Here is a 19,021-nt window from a genome sequence, read left to right as displayed (position 1 = left end):
TTCTTCTCAGACAATAAATAACAGACAGAAATGAGAATTGAGAGAGGAAGACTTCCTCAGTTTTACGATGTACTGAGGAATATGTGCACCAGGGTAGTCTGTCAGCACCAGTTGATGATTCCTGCATCTGGGTCCTGTTTCACAGCAAAGCCCATATTCCCAGCTTTGGAACAAAAGATTACCAGAGATAACTGATGGAAAACATATCCCAGTTATTGACTAAGCAGCTCACCTTCACCCTGCAGCTAATTACAAGGCTAAAAATGTAGTAAAAATATCAATTTTTATCCAAATAACTAATTTGGTGTATTTCTGCTCCAGATAAATGAAGCAATATTCCATTATAATCTCTGGCCCTGTTTTATCTTTTTCTATGTAGACTTGTTATGACAAAATCTCTTTCATTTTAATTAAATTTTTCCAGATACCATCTTCATAAAACTAGCACTCAGAGAGGCATAATCATTATTTTTAATAGAAGAGAGTTAATACTTGTTAAAAATGCTGGAGGATTGTCACTGCTTATGTTTCCTGTCTCCAAGGAGAAGAAGAGCAAGGGTTCCTCAGATCTGCTTTTCCAGGCTGATCTTTCTACCATTTTAAGACTTGGTCTCCAAAAGTGGGTAAGTGCTGGCTTATTTTGAGCATACAAATCACCTGAGATTATCAGGGTGTTTCAACAGCACAGGTTTAAAATGAAGCCTAAATACTCGACTGCCTTCAGGATGTGACTTTTCCTGCAAAACTGCTGATTTCATAGGATTCACTTTTAGTTAAAAGCTTTCTCTGCTTGGATTGAGATTTCCAGTTCACTCCATGTTTACCACTGCAGAGCTATGAGGCGGCGACTGCACTCAGCTGCTGGCACCATCCAGCCTGAGCCAAGATGGACAAACCCAGGAGAATGCAGCCCGTGCCTTGATTTCCTTGGGGGGGAAAAGGAGCAAAGAGGACTGCAAGTGTAGGACTCCTATCAGTTTCCAGCTTTGCCATGGCAAGCATATGCCAAATATTTTCTAAAGTGACCCAAATTAACCTTCTTGTAGTGGCAAAATCTGTGGGCCCCTTTCTGCCCATGCAGGCAGAGCTGTGAAGGACACAGCAGTCCTGCCCTGCTGCTGACAACACACAGGCATGTCTCAGGTGCCAAAGGACATTTCAAACAGCCCCAATAACCTGTGTTTAGGCAACAGAGCTGTCCTCTCCTGACAGAATGGTCCCAAATGGGGCTTTGCTCCCAGGCACACCAAGGACACACAATCCTGCTGCTTGGCCAAGTTCTGAAGTTTATTCTCAGGAATACTCCCACTGATCTAAGGCATGCCAGGATTTCATTTACTGCTGGGAAATGTGAAACCGCTCTGGCTAAAGTGTCTTAATTAGGCCATTAGAGCCTGGTATAAAATGGCTGAGATAAACAGGGTCAGGAGGGCAAAGGATATTGTCAGTGCATTGTAAAGCCTTTGCTGCTCAGCTCAAGCTGTCCAGAAGCACATTTCCATGAAATAAAACCCGGAGCCCTCTGTGTGGTGGCTCCTGGAGGGCCCTGGGTCAATGCTTTTCACCTAGTCAGCACGTGGGCAGGGAGCCAGAGCTTCTCTGCCCTCCGATGCCTTGTGCTGCTTGGACTTTCAGTTTCTAATTCTGTGTTTTAACTTAGTCCAGCCCTGGGGTTTGCTGCGTGTTTGGGGAAGTTTGAAGGGCCTCATCTTTGGTTTTCCTGTCCAAGGGCTGGATCCTGAATGAGGGCTCTGGCACCTGTCCTCTTCATATGGCTTTTCCAGAAAGGATTTAACAACTGTGGTGACTCCAGGAGACTGAGCTGGAAGAATCTGGGGAAGTGTCAGATCTAGGGCCTACATTTGTGTGTATGCAGAATCCCAGGATGGATTGGGTCAGAAGGAACATCAAAGCCCACCCAGTGCCACCCCCTGCCATGGGCAGGGACACTTTCCATTATCCAGGGTTGCTCAGAGCCACATCTAACGTGGGCTGGGATGCTTCCAGGGATGGGGCAGCCACAGCTTCTCTGGGCAACCTGTGCCAGGGCCTCACCACCCTCACAGGGAAGAAATTATTCTTAATATCCAATCTAAACCCATCCCTTTTCAGTTTAAAGCCATTCTCCCTTCTCCTATCACTCCATGCCCTTGCAAAAAGTCACTCTCCAGCTTTCTTGTAAGCTCCCTTTAAGTACTGGAAGGTGCTATAAGGTTTCTCCAGAGCCTTCTTTTCCACAGGCTGAACAAATCCCACTCTCTCAGCCTGTCTCCATAGGAGGGGTCTTTGCTAGCATTTTTGTATCCCAGTGGGTACAAAAGAAAGGGGAAAATACAATATATTCACCGTAAAAGGGCAAAAAGGGACGTCTAGAATGGCATAACATACATCTAGATGCTAAGACCCTTTTTTTAAAATTTGGAAACTCATCATTTCTGTTGTCAACAATTTATGTTCAGAAGTGCAATAAGGTTGGAAGCTGTAGATTCAACAGACTAAATTGAAGTGTGAAAGCCTCAGCTTGTTACTCATTACTAGCAGTCTGCACACTCCTGTGACTAGATTGATATTCTTATAATTTAAGAGCTAGTACTTCATCAGGCCCTTTTTAATTTTTTTTAATTCCAAACAGTATTTTTTAAACTGCAGTGGTTAACAAATACTATTACTGAGTTTGCTTGTAATTTGGAGAGCTGTCTCAGGTGAATTCCACCTGAAAAATTATAAAAAGTATATAGTTTGATTCTTAGAACCATTAATGAAAATCACATGTCTGCATAAAGAATGCACAGTAATTTTAAGAATAAGATTCTCCTGCTGGGGATAGCCTCACGTAGGAACTGAACACTTCTACCCCATACTGAATGTGTGGTTTGGTGGGCTGGTCCTTGGTTTTGGGCAGTGAATTGAAGCAGGGTGGGTTTGTGCAGCCCCCCTGAGTCCCTCTGGCCACCAAGGCATGGCCTGAAGCCTCTCCAGACATCGTGCCCTTTTCTAGCTGGGCATGCTGGGGGAGCCTTGGCAGGGCCCAGGCTCTGCTCCAGGGCCCAGCAATGGCACCAGAGGAACGGGCAGGGACTGAGGCCAGGAGGTTCCACCTGGGCAGGAGGCAGAACTTCTGTCCTGGGCAGTGACCGAGGACTGAACAGATTGAACAGAGAGGGTGTGGAGTCTCCTCACTGGGGATATTCCAGAACCATCTGGACACAATCCTGTGCCCTGTGCTCTGGAATGGCCCTGCTGGCGCATGGAGATGGCACCAGCTGATCGACCCACTGTGGCCCCTTCAGCCTGAGCCATCCTGTGATTCACTGCAGCACGCTCTGCTTCTCACTAAAAGCAGTAACTACAGGACTTGTGGTTCCTGATGTTTGCAAGCCACCGAGAGGGTGACACTTTGGGCAACCACACCAAGCACACACTCTCGGCTGTGGGGAAGGGTCGCCGTCCCCTCACGCCCCCCTGTGTGGGCTCCCTCAGCCGCTGCCCCCGCGGGTTCCAGCCCCGGGGAGCGGCCCGCGGGGAGTCACAGTCCGGGGGGCTCGGCAGCCCCTCTCCGGGCCGGCGGGGGTGCCGGGGCCGCCTGCCCGGAGGCTCGGTCCCCGGCCCGCAGGCTCGGTGCCCCGCCGGGGCTCGGTCCCCAGCGGAAGCCCGGTCCCCTGCCCGGAGCTCGGTCCCCAGCAGAGATTCGGTCCCCAGCAGAGATTCGGTCCCCAGCAGAGATTCGGTCCCCCGCCGAGCCTCGGTCCCCCGCCTGCAGGCCCGGTCCCCTGCCGCGGCCTCGGTCCCCCGACTGCAGGCCCGCTCCCCGGGGCTCGCTCTCCAGCTCGGGGCGGGGCAGGGGCGGGCGGGGGCGGGGGCGCGGGGGGCGGGCGGGGGCCGGGCCGTGCCGAGCCGCGCACCGCGCTCCTGTCAGCCCTCTCGGCACCTCCGGGGCCGCGCTCAGCCCCCCGCCCGCTCGCCTCAGCCCCCGGCTTCCCCAAGGATCGCTGCCATTTGCTTTGATTTTATTTTAATTTTTATTTTAATATTTTTTTTCACCTCGAAGGGGAGGAGCGCGGAACCCAGCTGGAAAATGAACCAGAATGTCTGAGAAAATGTCCAGCTTTCTGTACATCGGGGACATCGTGTCCCTGTACGCGGAGGGCTCCGTCAATGGGTTCATCAGCACGCTGGGGTGAGTGGGGCCGGGCGCGGAGCCGAGCGCGCTGCGCGGAGCCGGCCCGCGGGCAGCGCCGGCGGCGGCGGCACAGGAAGGGGCGGCAGCGCTGCTCGGCGGAGCGGGGAAAGTAGGAAGTGATGGGGAGCGGCAGGGGACGAGAGAAGGTCCCGAGCGGGGCGCGGGCGGCCGCGGAGCCGGCGGCGGTGCCGGGATCCCCGCTCGGCTCCTGCCGGGGCTGCGCCCCCGCGGCGGCCCCGAGCGCAGCGCCAGAGCCCGCTCTGTGTCCTGCCCGAACGCCTTCCCACCGTCTTCATCTACAGCTGACCTTCTGATTAATTAAATAATTAATTATGTTTAATTGCCCGTCCGAGAATTTTTGCCAAAGACGTGAAAGGCAAACCGTTTGCTTTCTTGCTCCTTGTCCTAATCGGTTCATTAAATGTGTATCCCTTTACTTCAGGTTTGTGTCCAGCACAATCTGGTTGACAGTGATGAGATATTTCTAATCAGATGTTTAACTTCATTGGGATGCTTTTCCCGTGAGCTCTTTCTCTTTGCGAGGTGAAAAGATGTATTTTACTTCACTGAACCGCTGCTTGTTCCAGCTTTTTATTAACAGTGACCGCTGCAAATCACTCGTTTGGAATCCAGGAGGGAAAGCTTCAGAGCAGAATGATAATTACACTGATACATTTCTTGACGTTGATACATTTTTTAAAACGATCCTGTAGTTCGGTTGCAGCGACCTGTCCGGAGGGCGCGGTGGTTCCCTCTGATGTTGTAGGAGAGCTGCGGGAGCTTCAGTGACTTTGTGGCATGTCCTGAAACCTTAATCGCTGGAAACAGCTCCTGTGCTGCGTGGTTGTAAGTGCATGATCGGCAAGGCAGGTCAAAATCTTGTAAATATCTGCTTAAACATTCGTGGTACCCTCGGAGTAGCAGTGAAACTTGCTAGGGCAAGTTAATGTGTGTTAAAGGAATCGCTCCCGTGTCTGTGTTAGGCTCCTTGTGTTCTGACATCCGTGCGATGGGGGGACTGTTGGTGTGAAAGTGCGAGCAATGAATGTCTAGATTAACTTGGTGTGCTGCTATTACTGGAAAAGAGCTGGTGTTCAAGGTCTTTTATATTTTTGATACCTTATTATTGCGTCCAATCCTTGCTGTTCACTCTTTTGATCTGTTGACAAGTGTTTTTCCACGGTGTGTTCCTCTATTTGTTAATTTGGCGCCTGGTCTCTCCGTGACTCCCCATGTTGTCTCAAATCTTTTGTTTTGCTGACTCCTACAACTTTAAATTCCGTCTGAAAATTTTTGCTTTCTCTAGATGTTAATTGCTGGATATTGTTTCTTATTCTTGTTCTCCCCAGCACTTCCTTTTTGCTGGCACGGTTTGTTGCTGGTTGGTGGGGTTGTTGTGTCTCATCGCTGGGTTCTCTTATCCGGAGGAAGCTGCGTGTGCCATGCTTGTGCTTTTCATTGTGTTTCACCTTTCTGAGAACACCTGTTCATGGCATGGATGTTCCTGCTGTGCCTGGACAACTCTCACTTGAATACGTGTTGGCATCGCCCTGACACAGTATTCAGACTGCTGATCATCCCCTGATCCCTTGGAGTTAAGGCAGGACATTTACTCCCAGTTTTATAGAGGAGCAGCCAAGATCCAGGCTTGCCTAGGGCACATGGATCTTTACTAGAAGAAACAAGTGAGCTCGAGCCAACATGTTCTATCCAGGCTCTCTTTTAGTCAGGAAACTCAGCTCAAAAAAACTACCTGGGATGAGACAGGAGTTCAAGAATGCTGGTGTCTCTTTTGGCTTTTCAGCACAGCCCTTTTGTGCTCTGCTCCCTGGCACGATAAAGGCAGCTGCAGAACCAGGAGACTGGAGTGGAGCAGCTCTGGGAAGCTTGAAGTCACCAGTGGAAAACTCCCATGGCCACTCAATGGGAATGCTGACCCCTCTGCTGGTGGTACAAGAGCTTGGACTGAAATTTAAAATTGTGATGCCAATTATCTGTGCCAGCTATTGCACTTGCTGCCTTTGGACTGGCTGCAGCAACACAGGAGGCAGAAAAACCTCTTATGTTCAGGGAAAAAGCTTAGCCAGCTGCACTTTTGGTGTGCAACCATTGCTGAACTCCTGCACCTTCTGCATTCCTACAGGTTCTCTCCAGATCTCTGAAAAGAGGAGGAGGCCTCACCTTCCAAAGGTGCCTCCAGTTGGTGAGGACAAAGTGGGGTAGGATTGGGAATGATTGCTTGCTTCATTTGACTGATGGGAATCCTTGTTTGATTACTCTTGCTTGGGTTGCTCAGGGTGCTGTTCTGAAAGGTTAGCTTGCCCAGCACCTCTTTTGGTCAGGAAACCCAGCTTGCCCAGCACCTCTCTTATACTACTGAGCCCACTGGGGAGTCTCATGCTGTTTCAACAACTTGAAATCCAGCTCAGGGCTAGTGACTGTTCAGCAGAAAGAAAGTCCTCTTTATTTTAAGCTGTCAAAGGCTAATTGTTTCTTAAATGAAGCATGAGCAAGGCCATTCTATAAATAAGTTAAAAAAGGCACAACACCTCTCCAAGCTGGGCAGGTCTGTCGCATCGGTGGACATCACTCCTGGAAGGGTTGATCCAGCTCAACACATGAGTTTTGAGGGAGATTTCAAAGCATAGGCTGTTTCTTGAATTTTGGAGATTTTTTTCCTCACTTGCCAGTGCAGAAATATTCACGTGCTCAGTGTCCAGATTGTGTGTTGGGCCAGGTTGGTATCTGCTGTAACCTGAGTGTTGAAATCTTGCTCTGGTGTAGCTCAGGAGGTGTAAACCTTCTCTTTATAGGAGACAGAGAATCCGTGGCCCTGTGTCCAGGTGAGCATGCTGAGAGGTGCTAGGTGAGGGCAGGGCTGCCTTTCCAAACCTCCCTCTACAAAGAGGGTTGAGAATTGCTGAAACTACATTCTGTCAGTGGGTCCCAAAGGCTTGGAACATTTCTTGGAGCTGGAAGAAGCCTGTGTCCTTGCCCTTGCCCTCCTTCTCTCTGAGTGGTTTCAGTGCTATAAACAGCTGTTGGATGTGAGCATGAAGGCTCTGCTTTGAGCTTTGATCCCTCTTAGTCAGAAGAGGAAACTGAACCACTCTTGTGCATCTGGGGCTAGTGCTGTAGGGTGGGATGGGAGCAGGGAAGCTGGGCACTGCTGCTCCAATTCTTGCTCCTCAGTCTATATTTTAAAAGAGAGCAGTTTTGCTCAGTTCTGGAAGAAGAGGTTTAACCATTTGTCTCTAGGAGAATGTTCCGGGCTGTGGATCCCACAAGGAGAGGGGCACCTCTGGATCATAGTAAAGGAGAGGGTTTCAGGCCTCACTCTCTAGGCAACTGCTGACCTTTGGATTCTTGAGGTACTGAGAGCCCAAGAAATTCCCTGCTCTTTTTTTCTGCTTGGCTTTGGACTTCCTCTGGGTTTGGATGCTGCTTTGTGGTGCTGATGATGTGTAGTCTGGCTTTTCCAACCTCAAGGCTCTCTGAGTTTCCTCGCTTGCCCTCCTTCCTTTTAAAAAATGAGAGTGCTTTTGGTAGCTGATAGTTGAGGAAATGTTTGGGAAAAGCAATTTGCATTCATTGGTAGCATTCAGTTTGATACTGGATTATTGAACTGTGCTAATTCTGTAGGACTTTCCCTTTTTTCTTTAGCTTTTAGTGTGTTTGGCTTCTGCCCAGTTGGAGGCCTTATATCCCACAGGAGATGTGTGGCAGGGCCAGGCAATGAATCCAGTGATCTCACACTGCCCTAGGCTGGTGTTGAGACCACCTTTCCCAATATTTTGGCTGTGAGTGCTCTCAGATGATGCATGGTGGCAATTAAAAGTGCATTAATCACCTATCAGTACAATGAGGGGAAAAAAATATTCTTCACTGGAAAGGTGGAAAAAAAAAAAAAGTAATGACAATGGCCAGGATCAGCTGTAGGAAAGTTTGACGATGGGCCTGTTAGTCACCATGGGGAACTGCATTCCTGTCTCACCTCCATAAATGTGCAGTCAGAGATCTCCTGGAACATAATTAATGGAGCATGCAGCAGGAGCTGCCTGCTCTGTGATAGATGGCCCTGGATGACGAGGAGTGCTGAGACTTACTTCTAAAAAGCAGCAAAAATTGTGTTGCAAAATACTTTGGACTCATTTCCTTGCATGTAATGTTGATTTTTCTTTAACAACTTCTCTTAATTTGTGGGAGTGCTTGCTGGAACATTCTTATTCAAAACATCTCAGATTTATTCAGGTTTCTTCACTGGGGTTTTGTGAATTAGTTGTCTTGTTGAATTTGGGCTTCACAGAGAGGTTGAGTCAATCCTACTCTGAAGAGACAAGATTAAGTAGAAAGTACTTAAGAAGCAGCATAAATCAAAATGTTGCAAGTATAGCAAAGGCTGAAATATGTCATCTTGGTGGCTTCAGGAATGGTGCTAAGACAAAAGGTGTAGTGACTGATGATGCTTCCAAGACACCTGTGTAGTGTTTTCGTCAGTGCACTCATTTTTTCAACCTTTCTCTCCTGCTGTCTGTATGTGTAAGCTATGGTTAAGGAATAGAGTATCCATCCTTTAATTAATAGCGAACTTTGCTTTCATGTGCCAGGTGGAAAAGGCAATTAGTCAGGAAAGAATAAAAAGCCTGAAGAAAGCGAGAGTGGCATAACTATAATTAATCATAATTTGACTCTAACACGTAGAGAATCAAATAATACCTACAAGAGAGATGGGAGTATGAATTTCAGCTTTTCTGCGGGAAAAAGTACTTGTGTCTTTTGTTTCCTAGGTACTTTATCCTCTAGACTGATAGAACCAATGAAATTTGACAGTTTTGATTGTGTGATTCTGTTTTTTTTTTTTTTTTTTTTAAATACTGTGTAGGATTGGCATTTTCAGGAATATTTTCTCTTGGTTGTCTTTCTAATGCAGCAGCCCTGGTGTGAATTCTGCAGCTGCTTTGAGTATATGGTGATGTACACTTTTCAGCTGCACAGTGTATTTCTCTTCTGTGATAACTAATAAGCTAATAATGCATTATTAACTACTTTCATTGATCTTACAATAAATGCCATGTAAGTGGAGATGTAGGCATATAAATACACCTCTGCATCTCACATACCTTGCTATTCAATCCATATATCAAAGCTCATATCCTCTGTAATTATCCACCCTCACCAGCAATTAGGCACTGCTCCAGCTTTTCTAACAACCTTATTTTGATGCTTGTTTCAAATACTGTAACAGCAGTGCCATCTTTGAATAAACAATGAGACAAAGCTTTCCACAAAGCAGCCTCAAGGGAATGCAGCAGGCCATGAGCCCCAGGGGAAGCTGGTTTGTTTCAGAAGTTTTACTTGTTCACAGAGCACAGCCTCAGTGTGAGGGAACATAACATTAGACTTAATTACAGCAGTATGATTTATGAGGCTGCATGCTTAAATGTAATATCCTTGTTTCAAAGGGCTCATTCTCAAAAAGGGTTGGAGAGAAAATGGGGATTAGGGAAAGAACTGATTGATTGGTGTGGAAGTGAGTTTACCTGCTGTGTGGGGGCAACTGGAAACAGGAGAGGACTTGGATTTTGAACTGAGACAGGTCATACAACTTCTGTAGTTCTCAGCTGGGCTGTGGGTGATGTGGGGAGAAGTCAGGAAAGAGAGAGGAGATTGTTTGGCCTGAGTGACCTGAAGTCTTTTCCACCTTGCTTTTACATTAATGAGGGGATTAAACTGGACCACCTGTGCGTGGTTCATGGTGTCACTAGAAACCACAGTTACCCTGTATTTTAAAAGTACTGCCAAGGAAGAAGTCAGTCAATCTCTGACTTCCCCAGCCTGGAAGATTGTTTCCCAAGGGGCCCTTGGCTCAGCTGGGTGTTTCACAGCACAGTGAGGTCTTTGGAGCCCTCCCCTGCCCATGCTGCTCGGCTGGAGCCTGAGCCTGTTTGCTGGGCAGCAGCTCAAAGCCATGTCCTCTGCACCTGAAAGTCTGGTTTCTGCTTGCTTTCAAAGGTCTGCTACTTCTTGTAGCAAAAAAGGGATGTGGGTGAAGCTCCATCACTTTGATACACTTGGTATCAAAATGGAGAAAAGAAAACTAACAGTATTCAATGTTTACTTTTTACCTTGCCTGTGCTGTGTTTTGTCACTTGATCAGAGATGCATATTTTAATTCTGTTAAGGACATGATCCCCCTTATGACTGATTCCTTTAAACCTTCAAATTCTAAAAATTTCTTACTTGTAAATCAGATTCCATCTAATTACATAAACCAGCAGTTCCACCACTATGTAGATGTGTAGGCACTTCCTGAGACAGGTCCTGGTTTCAGCTGTTCATGGTGCTAAACTTTGATGTTCGAGACCCAGGGTAGATGCCTGGAGCTGAATGATTTGCTGTAGAAAGTTTCAAGTAAAAGGGCCTTTCTGAGAATAAGATTAACCAAAAAGCCCCAAACCACCACCAAACCTAACAAAAAAAAGCATGTTATCCCCATCTTTCAAAAAACCCAAGAGTCTTGCAAATGTCTGTCAAGAGTCTTCCTGAGGGCAGGGCTCTCTCCAGCACCACTTCTCCAGCATGGAGGGCTTGTCTTTCTCTGCCCCTGTGGAGTTTTGCCCAGGCTTAGCAGGTGTAAGTTGAGGAAGGATTTTACCCTAAGACTTTGTGGGCTGTCCTGACATGCCTCTTGCTGGGGGGCAGCAGTTTTACCTGGCAGGGCCAGCTTCCCTCTGCTGACACTGGGCACCAAGAGCCCTCACCCTGACCTGCATCTGTGTGGGAGGCGAATCCCAATTCCCAGGATTTCCAGGTTCTTTTCCTGGGAGGCCTCAGGAGAGCTTCAGTTGTTCAGCTGCTTTGTGTTCTCTATCTCTGGAGAAGAAAAAATAATTTCTGCTTTTAGTGTCCCAGTTCACTTCAAATAAGAAACAAGCTGAGAAATTACATTCTTGCAAAGTAAGGTTTTGGAAACAGAGTTAAACAAGAAAACCACAGGGTTAAAATGTACTTATTCATGTCTGATATCAAGTACTGCTTGAGGTTTTGAGGGGCTGTTTTGGCTGTGGTAGCCAAAAGGTTGTGTCAGGAATGGTCTTGTTGCTGTTGCTGCTGGTTTTGTGACTCTGTGCCTCTGTCTCTACCTACTTCTTATCCTCATTCGTTTGCATGTTTTGATTCCTGTTGAGTAGAAATAAAGTGTTTTCCAAAGTATGTGATTTAAAATCAATTCTTATTCACTGCTTAGTAACAAAGGAAAGAGGACCCTGAAGAGTGGGCTATAGAGTGCAGAAAAGAATGTGAGGAAAACAGCCTCCCCTGTCCTTCCAGTGCTCCCTTGCTGGATGATGAAAATGAGGAAGAGAGGTGTGTTGGTGAATTCAGGATGAGAAATTGGCAGAGCAAGTGCTAGAAGGGAAGTGGGGCTGAAGAGGAGCAGGAGCTGCAGTTCCAAGAGCAGCAGGGGCCAAGAGAAAATAGCTCTGAGAAGCTACTGAGAGAGAAAATAGCTCTGAAAGCTACTGACAAACTGTTCTTTTCCAAGGGAAGAAGTCAGCTTGCCTTTGCCACTGTTTACTTTGCTATTTCAAATGTTTGAGGCCTGTGCTAGGGCTGGTGAGGTTTCAAATACTTGAATATTTGTTTGTTTTTTGTTCTGAAGGTTTTTAACTTTGTCCAGGAAAATGAATGTTTTATATCACCTTCTCCAAGAGAATGTCTGAGGTAAAATGCAAGTTCCTCAGAAATAAATTGCAGTTTTAAGATTGCCTGTGATAGTTTTTGTAACAACCAAAGTTAGATATAGCAAATTGTGGTACTTGGTAATCTTCTATAAGTTTGGAAAATTAATTTGAAATGTCCCTCTAGGTCATTGCTGCTGCATGAATGAAGGTACTGGGTTGAAATTTGTATGAAATTCTTGGCAGGAGGAGGCTGGAAGAGCATATCCAAATGTGGTGGTTATCACTGTGGGTCCTTTCCAGCTCAGATTGCTCTGTGGTTCTGTGATTTGACACCAAGTTAAGCTTCCTCCAGCTCTTTTCTGTATGATATTAAAACAGTAGTCAAGTTTTTGTTCTTTGACCTCTGACAGATAAAAATCAATGTCATTTAAAAGGAATATCAACAAACAGACCCTGAAGCGAGGCTCTTTATATGCAACTCAAAATACAGAAACTTCTTGTGATTCAATGCTTGGGCTTCTTATCTTGATTCTCTCTTGGAGGCTTGTTTGAATTTCAAACAGCTTTTTTATTCCCTGCACTTGACACACACAAGTTAATCAGTGCTGCAGGGGCTGTTGAAAGCACACAGAATTAGGGAAACAACTGCTTAAACTCTTAGTAAGCCCCAGATTTTTTATACCTGCTTTCTGCAGTTAAAGGACAGCAATCCAGTTCTTAAGAGTAGATTTTGGGTAGTTGTGTCACGTTGAGCACTGTGATGTGGAAAATTTAACTTGGCAGCTTTAGAGGGCAGCAAAGTTGGATGTGAGCAGTATAATTTTGTCCTGTATCTCGCAATACCTGACTTGATTTGTAAAATCCCAGCTCCTACAGCTCTCTTACTTGTGGATATCTTCAGCTTCTCCCGCATGTGCTTTGCTAAAATATTCTCAGTCACCTTTTCAGTTTGGCATATATTTTTTTAACGTTCAGAAACTATAAATAAAGAGAGGAAGCAAAACCAATATATTAGGAAAGACTGGATATCACTTTTGAAAACACTGAGAGCAGATCTTTGTTCAGTTGTGAATGCTGAAAAATGTTCAAATGAATCACTAACCAAGTTCCATTCTTCTGATCAAAGAATAAAAGTTTAAAGCCTTCCTAGAAAGTTGGGCTTTTAAAAAAATCCTTTATTAATAAGAAAAAAAGGAAAGCAAACCAACAAACTGTATGGACTGAAAAAAGTTAACTGCCTGTTAATAATGTTTTCTTTGATGTTTTGGACAATTTTTTAGATTATCAGTTTTTGCTAAGGTGGTCTCAGTTTCAGCAGAATGCATTGTCCTTGCTTTGCTGCCTGGCACCGGTGAGGGTGCCAATCCATAAACTCCTGTTCCGAATCTGACAGGGCTCAGTGAGCGTGGCTCTTTACAGAGAGCAGAAAAGTCAGGGTTTAGTGGAGAGTTTTGTGGAATTTCAGTGGAGTAAAATGAGGTTTTCCATCAGGCTTGCTGATATAAAAATCAGGAAGGGCAACATCTACGCTGCCTCCTAGGTTGGAGACAGAACTTAGTAAGTCAAACTTTGCTGTCAAAGAGGTTTCCTAAGTCTTGGACTGATGTATAAGTGTTTTGGATTTTAATGTTGCTGTGAGAACTGTAAAGCTGATGACTTCACTAAATACAGGAAGTCCAAGTTTCAAATGAGATTTTCAGATATCTCTGCAGATATCCTTATGTACCATTGTAGCATGTTATTTATAAAGAATAACCTTGCCTTTAAATAATAAAAATACAGAATAAGATACAGAAAAATTAATGATAATTTTGGTGGTGAGGAGGTAACAACTTATGTGTGACAGGCTGGCCAAGCTGATTAAAGGCATGGAGCACCTCCCTTGTGAGGAAAGGCTTGGAGAAGTGGGATTGTTCAGCCTGAAGGGAGCCCACAGGAAAGATGGAGAGAGACTCTTGACAAGGGCCTGCAGTGACAGGACAAGGGGGAATGGCTTCACACTGACAGAGGGGAGGTTTAGATTGGATATGAGGAGGAAATTGTTCCCTGTGAGGGTGGTGAGGCTGTGGCACAGGGTGCCCAGAGCAGCTGTGGCTGCCCCTGGATCCCTGGCAGTGTCCAAGGCCAGGCTGGATGGAGCTCTGAGCAACCTGGGGTAGTGGAAGGTGTCCCTGCCCATGGCAGGGGTATGGAATGAGATGATTTTAAAGGACCCTTCCAGTCTAGGCCATTCTATGATATTATATATTATTTTCCTCAAAAAAAAGTAATTTACAAAAACCCTTGCAAAGCTTCATGACATTATTTCCTGTATAAGTGATTTAAGATGTAGGTCCTACACCTGCAAATCTGTGGACTTGAACTGAAAAGATGTCATGAGACAATTTTTTAAAAGAACCTGTTGAATAGGATAAAAATTCAGATTTTTTACTTCCCTGGCTTGATTGTCATGAGTATTAAAAGGTAAATTAGGATTTGATCAAGAAACCCCCTCAGAGGCTGTTCAGAGAGGGCACTGCTGTGGCTCCTGGGCAGCTGCAGGTCCGGCTTAGAGGTTTGCTCAGGTTGTGTTAGCAGTGGCTTCTCTTGCAGAAACAAAACAAGGTCAGGATCTGGCAGGCAATTAAGTCTTGTCTGTATTAACTTTTGTAGTTGAACAGGTTTTTCTGTCACTGAAGGCAAAGACCAATGAATGTCCCACACCCCCTCTCCCTGTAGTATCTGGGATACAGTAAAACCAGGGAATGTAAAGTTTGGTTATAACAGCTCATTTGAGGCCGTGCTGTGCACGGGGCTGGTGGAGTCAAACTCTGGGTTTCATCTGATCCATTTCCTCTCTGTGCTGGATTAAACTGTCCCTGTGATTAGGCTGCTCCTAATGGAACTGTTTTCCCTGAGCACAGCTGGAAGTGGGACAGTGCTGCTCTGAGTTTTTAAGCATGGATCTAAAGAATGTTTGAAGGGAAACAGTGGATTAAGGGGTAGGACACGAGTAGAGGAGCCGCTTGTGCAAGGTTGTTGACAAATTGTGGATACGACCAAAGACTCCAAGTTCTGGGCCAGTGCTCTTTTATAAGCATTGATCTGGTGAGCTGTTCAATGCATTAATTCTTTTATATTGGTTTATCTCACAGTAACTGGGCTTATGCCAGTAGTGACAAAGCTAGTTAGTTCATTAAGGCTCCCACCTCAAAAGGTGTGTTGCTTTATTTTAAGTCTGTGTCTAAAGATGCAGAATTTATCACTTTGAGAAAACTGTGTGCTGAAGAGAGTCTTACACTTGCTGGCATTATTGTTATGCTCATCCATTGAGGGGAACTTTGTTGACTGATAAGTATAATTAATGTTCTTCATTTGTAATGGAGGTGAGAGAGAAAATCCTTTATGCAACCTGATAAGTGGGGCGATAGAAGTCACCTCCCAAAGCACTTACACTTGGTAAAGCTGCATAAAAACTGGGCTGTGTTACCCAAGAAACTTAGAATTTCTTCTAAGAAAACCCAAGAATTTCTTTCTTAGAAAGAAATTCAGCATCATCAGGGCAAAGTGTACAGGCCTGAATGAGTACAGAGAACACAAGAGAAAAACATCAGTCATACACAAGAAAATCTGCTGACTCAAAAGCAATAAAGTGAGTGTGCCACTGAGCACTCTTCTCTCTGAAAACTGCTATCAAAGAAACTCCTGCTGTTTGATATGTCCTGGGTTCAGGAAAACAAGAATTCACAAGTTCTTGGACTCATTGGACTCAACGATCTTAGAGGTATTTTCCAACCTAAATGATTCTGTTGGAATCCATAAGGTTAGAGGATTTTTAAGAAATGGTTAAATTCTATGTGTATAATTCTATGATTATATACAACTATTTCCAAATAACTAATGAAAAAAATACCTGACATCATCTCAAACTTTTCTTTATGGCAGAAACAGTCCTTAAGTCTCCAGAATTGACACAATTTCTTCTGACTAACAATAATCTGGTATCATGGGATGGATCCAACTTCCAAAGTGTAAATTTGTATTCGTGTGGATCCATGGTGCAAGAAGCAATCACAGAAAAGAGACCAGAGAGAATTGATATTATTTCTAATACAAGAACTGGAAGCCTTGGGGGTACAATTAAAACAATAATAAAAATGCCATCTGGAAAAAGAGATGCTTGGGTGCATCAGTAGGAGTCAAAGCAAAGAGGTTTCCTAGTGACACTTTGATTTGCAGATGAAAGTGAAACATTTTATGGGCAGCAATTAAAAACTGTTCAGGCAAGTTAGGGAAATGAATCTCAAATAAAGCCACTCTCAAACAGCAGGGTGGGGTCACTGAGTTGGTCAAAAATATTCTTGCTGTGGTTCTGATCTATTTTTACAAAATATAGGTGAGGGGCGCTTTGGATTGCTTTGTGTTTGAGCCTCAGCAGAGACTTTTTAGGAATGACCTTGCAGATCAGTTACTCATCTGTGGAAGCACAGGTGTGAGAAGGCAAGGGGCAGCTTAGAAGGTGACAAAGTAGGACAGAAATTTTTGACCTCTTTGGGGAGAACTCCTCTTGGTGCTTAAAATTTCAGATGTTTTCATTTTAATTTATCTGAGGAAGAAGTACATGGTCAGTACTGTGCTGAGGCATCTTGAGAACAGCTGGCACATTTGCTGAAGGAATTAATAGGAATTAAATGTACTTTCATGGGTGCTCACAGATCTGGGAGCAATGGGGTCACCTTGATGCCTCACCCAAATTAACTCTTTGCATATATTCCCTTAGGCAGGAGATCAAGGAACTATTTCAAGGAATGACTGCTGAAAAAGGCATTGCTTTTTCTTTCCTTCTCATAATTTGCAAAACCTTCTGAATAAGGTGCAAAACCTGCAGAATCACACACCTGATGAATGTATTGCTCCTGGAACAGATTGCAGATCAGCCAAAAGCTTTCACAGACCATTTCGCCTCTCATGATCATCTGAAAGCATAGCATCCCCTCAAAGTGGCAAGATCAAGGTCTTCTGATCTCATCAGGCAAATTTGGAATTTAGAAATGAGGTGGTACACAGGTGGTTATATTCATTCAGAAATTGTATTATGGCTTTGAAACTGGGGGGGGGCTGGAAGAGTCATGGCTGATTTGCAAAATGTGTGATTTGGTGGCATGTAAGCAGGAAGTGGGAAATGGTGCAGGAAATGTGACGTTGGCAAGACAGATAAAAGAGAGAGAGCCCAGCTCAACAGTGTCTTATGGGGGCATCTCTGGAGTGTGTGGCTGAGGAGCTGCGGGGTTTTTCTGCCAGAGAACTGGTAGTTATGGCTGTCCACTGAGACAGTTGTGATTTATTTCACAAAATCACCCAGTGCTTGTGAAGTCAGGCACCAAAGGGCTCTGCAAATAGGAGAAACTTGGCTGAATGACTTTTGTATATACAGAAACAAAGAGTAAACCATCTATGGATCAAAGGAGAATTTGGAATTCCAAGTATTTTGCTAAGTCCTTGAGACAGCAGGCTTTCAGAAAAGACACCCTATCTCAATGTGCCCACAGGCTGATGGGTGTGCGTAGAAAGGGTCATTATGGACTTCTACCTTCAACTCTCTCACTTTGTAGATTCAAGGAAATGAGGGCACTGTGTCCCACTGCTTTTGAGGAATTTAAAACAGGAGTGGATGTGAATATGAATTATACTCAAGAAGCGATTTTATTTCAATATAAAGCAAATTCCTACATCATTAAGAACTTTTGGGGTGATGTGGACTGTGTAGAAGATCAAACACTAGGCTGGAAAAGCTTGTTCCAGCCTGTTCGGTAACATGAACATCTCTTGGATGGAATTTTACAGGAGAGCTTATGAAGTCCAGGGATTGACTGGATGGGAAGGAGACATAATGAATCAAGGAGAATTCAGTCCTAATTGCCCTTTGTGCCTCCTTTTCCTATGTAGTTGAAATATGTGTTCAAATAGTCAACCCTTGTAGTGACAAGTGCATAGACTAAGAAGACCAAGTTCATGTCCAGATCAAGAATAAAGATTTCCAACAAGCTGAGGTGAAAGCATTTTGTTCAGTAGCTGCTTTTCATCTATTATCTCAGTTTAGCAGAGGTCATAGAAGAACTAAAAGAATTTTATCTCTTTAGCCTGAAAGGACTGAAAATATCTTGTCAGCTCCTCTTTTCAATTACTGCAGTCCTCTGAGGATAACGAAGACATTGCATTCACAGGCTTGTCTGGGTGATGAAATGTCTTCAAGTATCTTCAAATGCTGTCAGAGTGGTCTCTACACCTTGGTTGTGGGTATCTGTTGTTGGTGGATGATGTTACCCATTGAAGGAGCTTTAGAATTTCTGTTTTGGGTGGGTTTTGGTTGTTTTTGTGTACTGGTAGCTTGAGAGATCCAATCTGAGTACTTGTTTTCTAAGGATTGTTGAAGGCACTTATTGTTTGTGTTAAAAAACTGGTGCAGGTTTTTTCTCCCTGACTTTTGCAGCCAAAAGAAATATGGGTCTGTTTTGCAGGGTGGGCCTTAAATACCTTCTGTAACTTCTCAGTCCTTCTCCGTATAAAATGGGAATTGTTGTGAATGCAGTGAGGTGTAGGTTATTTAATCTAGTTGAAGAGAAGAGGGAGGAGGATTTTCCTGTGCATTGTGAATATTGGTAGCTCTTTCCATGTGGTTTGGTCCTAGTCTGGGGATGGGGGATTTTGGGAGATTTTCCCTCTGGAGGCTGCTCTTCCCAGCTTAAACTGGCACCTAGGTGTCAAGATGAAATTCTGTGTGTCTGGATTTATGGTTCATATCAGTCCTAATGTGGCAGCAGCTGCTTTCAAATGGGTCTTGCTTAGAGGGGATTACAGGGAATGCTGTGAAGTCTCATTTTACTTCCTCCACCTTGGCTACAGTGTGCTGAGAGAAGGGGAAGTTGGATATTTGTGCCATCCCTCGTAGATACAGAACTGAGCACTTGCTGGTCAGCTGTTTTCTGGGCACTTTGTTGCCAGAGCAAGTCAGCAGAATGTCTGATTTAAATACCATTGAAAGTCTGCTCCACAGCTATGACAGGATCTCTTCAAAGTTAGTTGGCAGGAACTTAGCAGAACTTTGGTGAGGTAAGTGCTGAGATACTTTTTTCTAATTTCAGGATGACAAGTTAGAGACAAGCTTTTCTGTTGTATAAAC

The 19,021-nt window shown here is 44.8% G+C and overlaps 1 protein-coding gene across 1 annotated transcript in view; it reads left to right on the top strand.

Moving 5' to 3' along the window:
* Positions 1–3,956: 3,956 nt before the first annotated feature.
* Positions 3,957–19,021, top strand: part of ITPR2 (inositol 1,4,5-trisphosphate receptor type 2) — a 241,951-nt gene continuing 226,886 nt past the window's right edge. Inside the window, exon 1 of the mRNA XM_058022044.1 lies at positions 3,957–4,177. Within this exon, the coding sequence (XP_057878027.1) occupies positions 4,086–4,177 (92 nt within the window). The 5' untranslated portion in view covers positions 3,957–4,085. The remainder of the gene's footprint in view (positions 4,178–19,021) is intronic.

This window comes from Melospiza georgiana, chromosome 4 (assembly GCF_028018845.1).
Source record: "Melospiza georgiana isolate bMelGeo1 chromosome 4, bMelGeo1.pri, whole genome shotgun sequence".
NCBI classification, from domain to species: Eukaryota; Metazoa; Chordata; class Aves; order Passeriformes; family Passerellidae; genus Melospiza; species Melospiza georgiana.
Note: the sequence above shows the minus strand (reverse complement) of the source record. Positions and strands in the feature narration are given on the sequence as shown.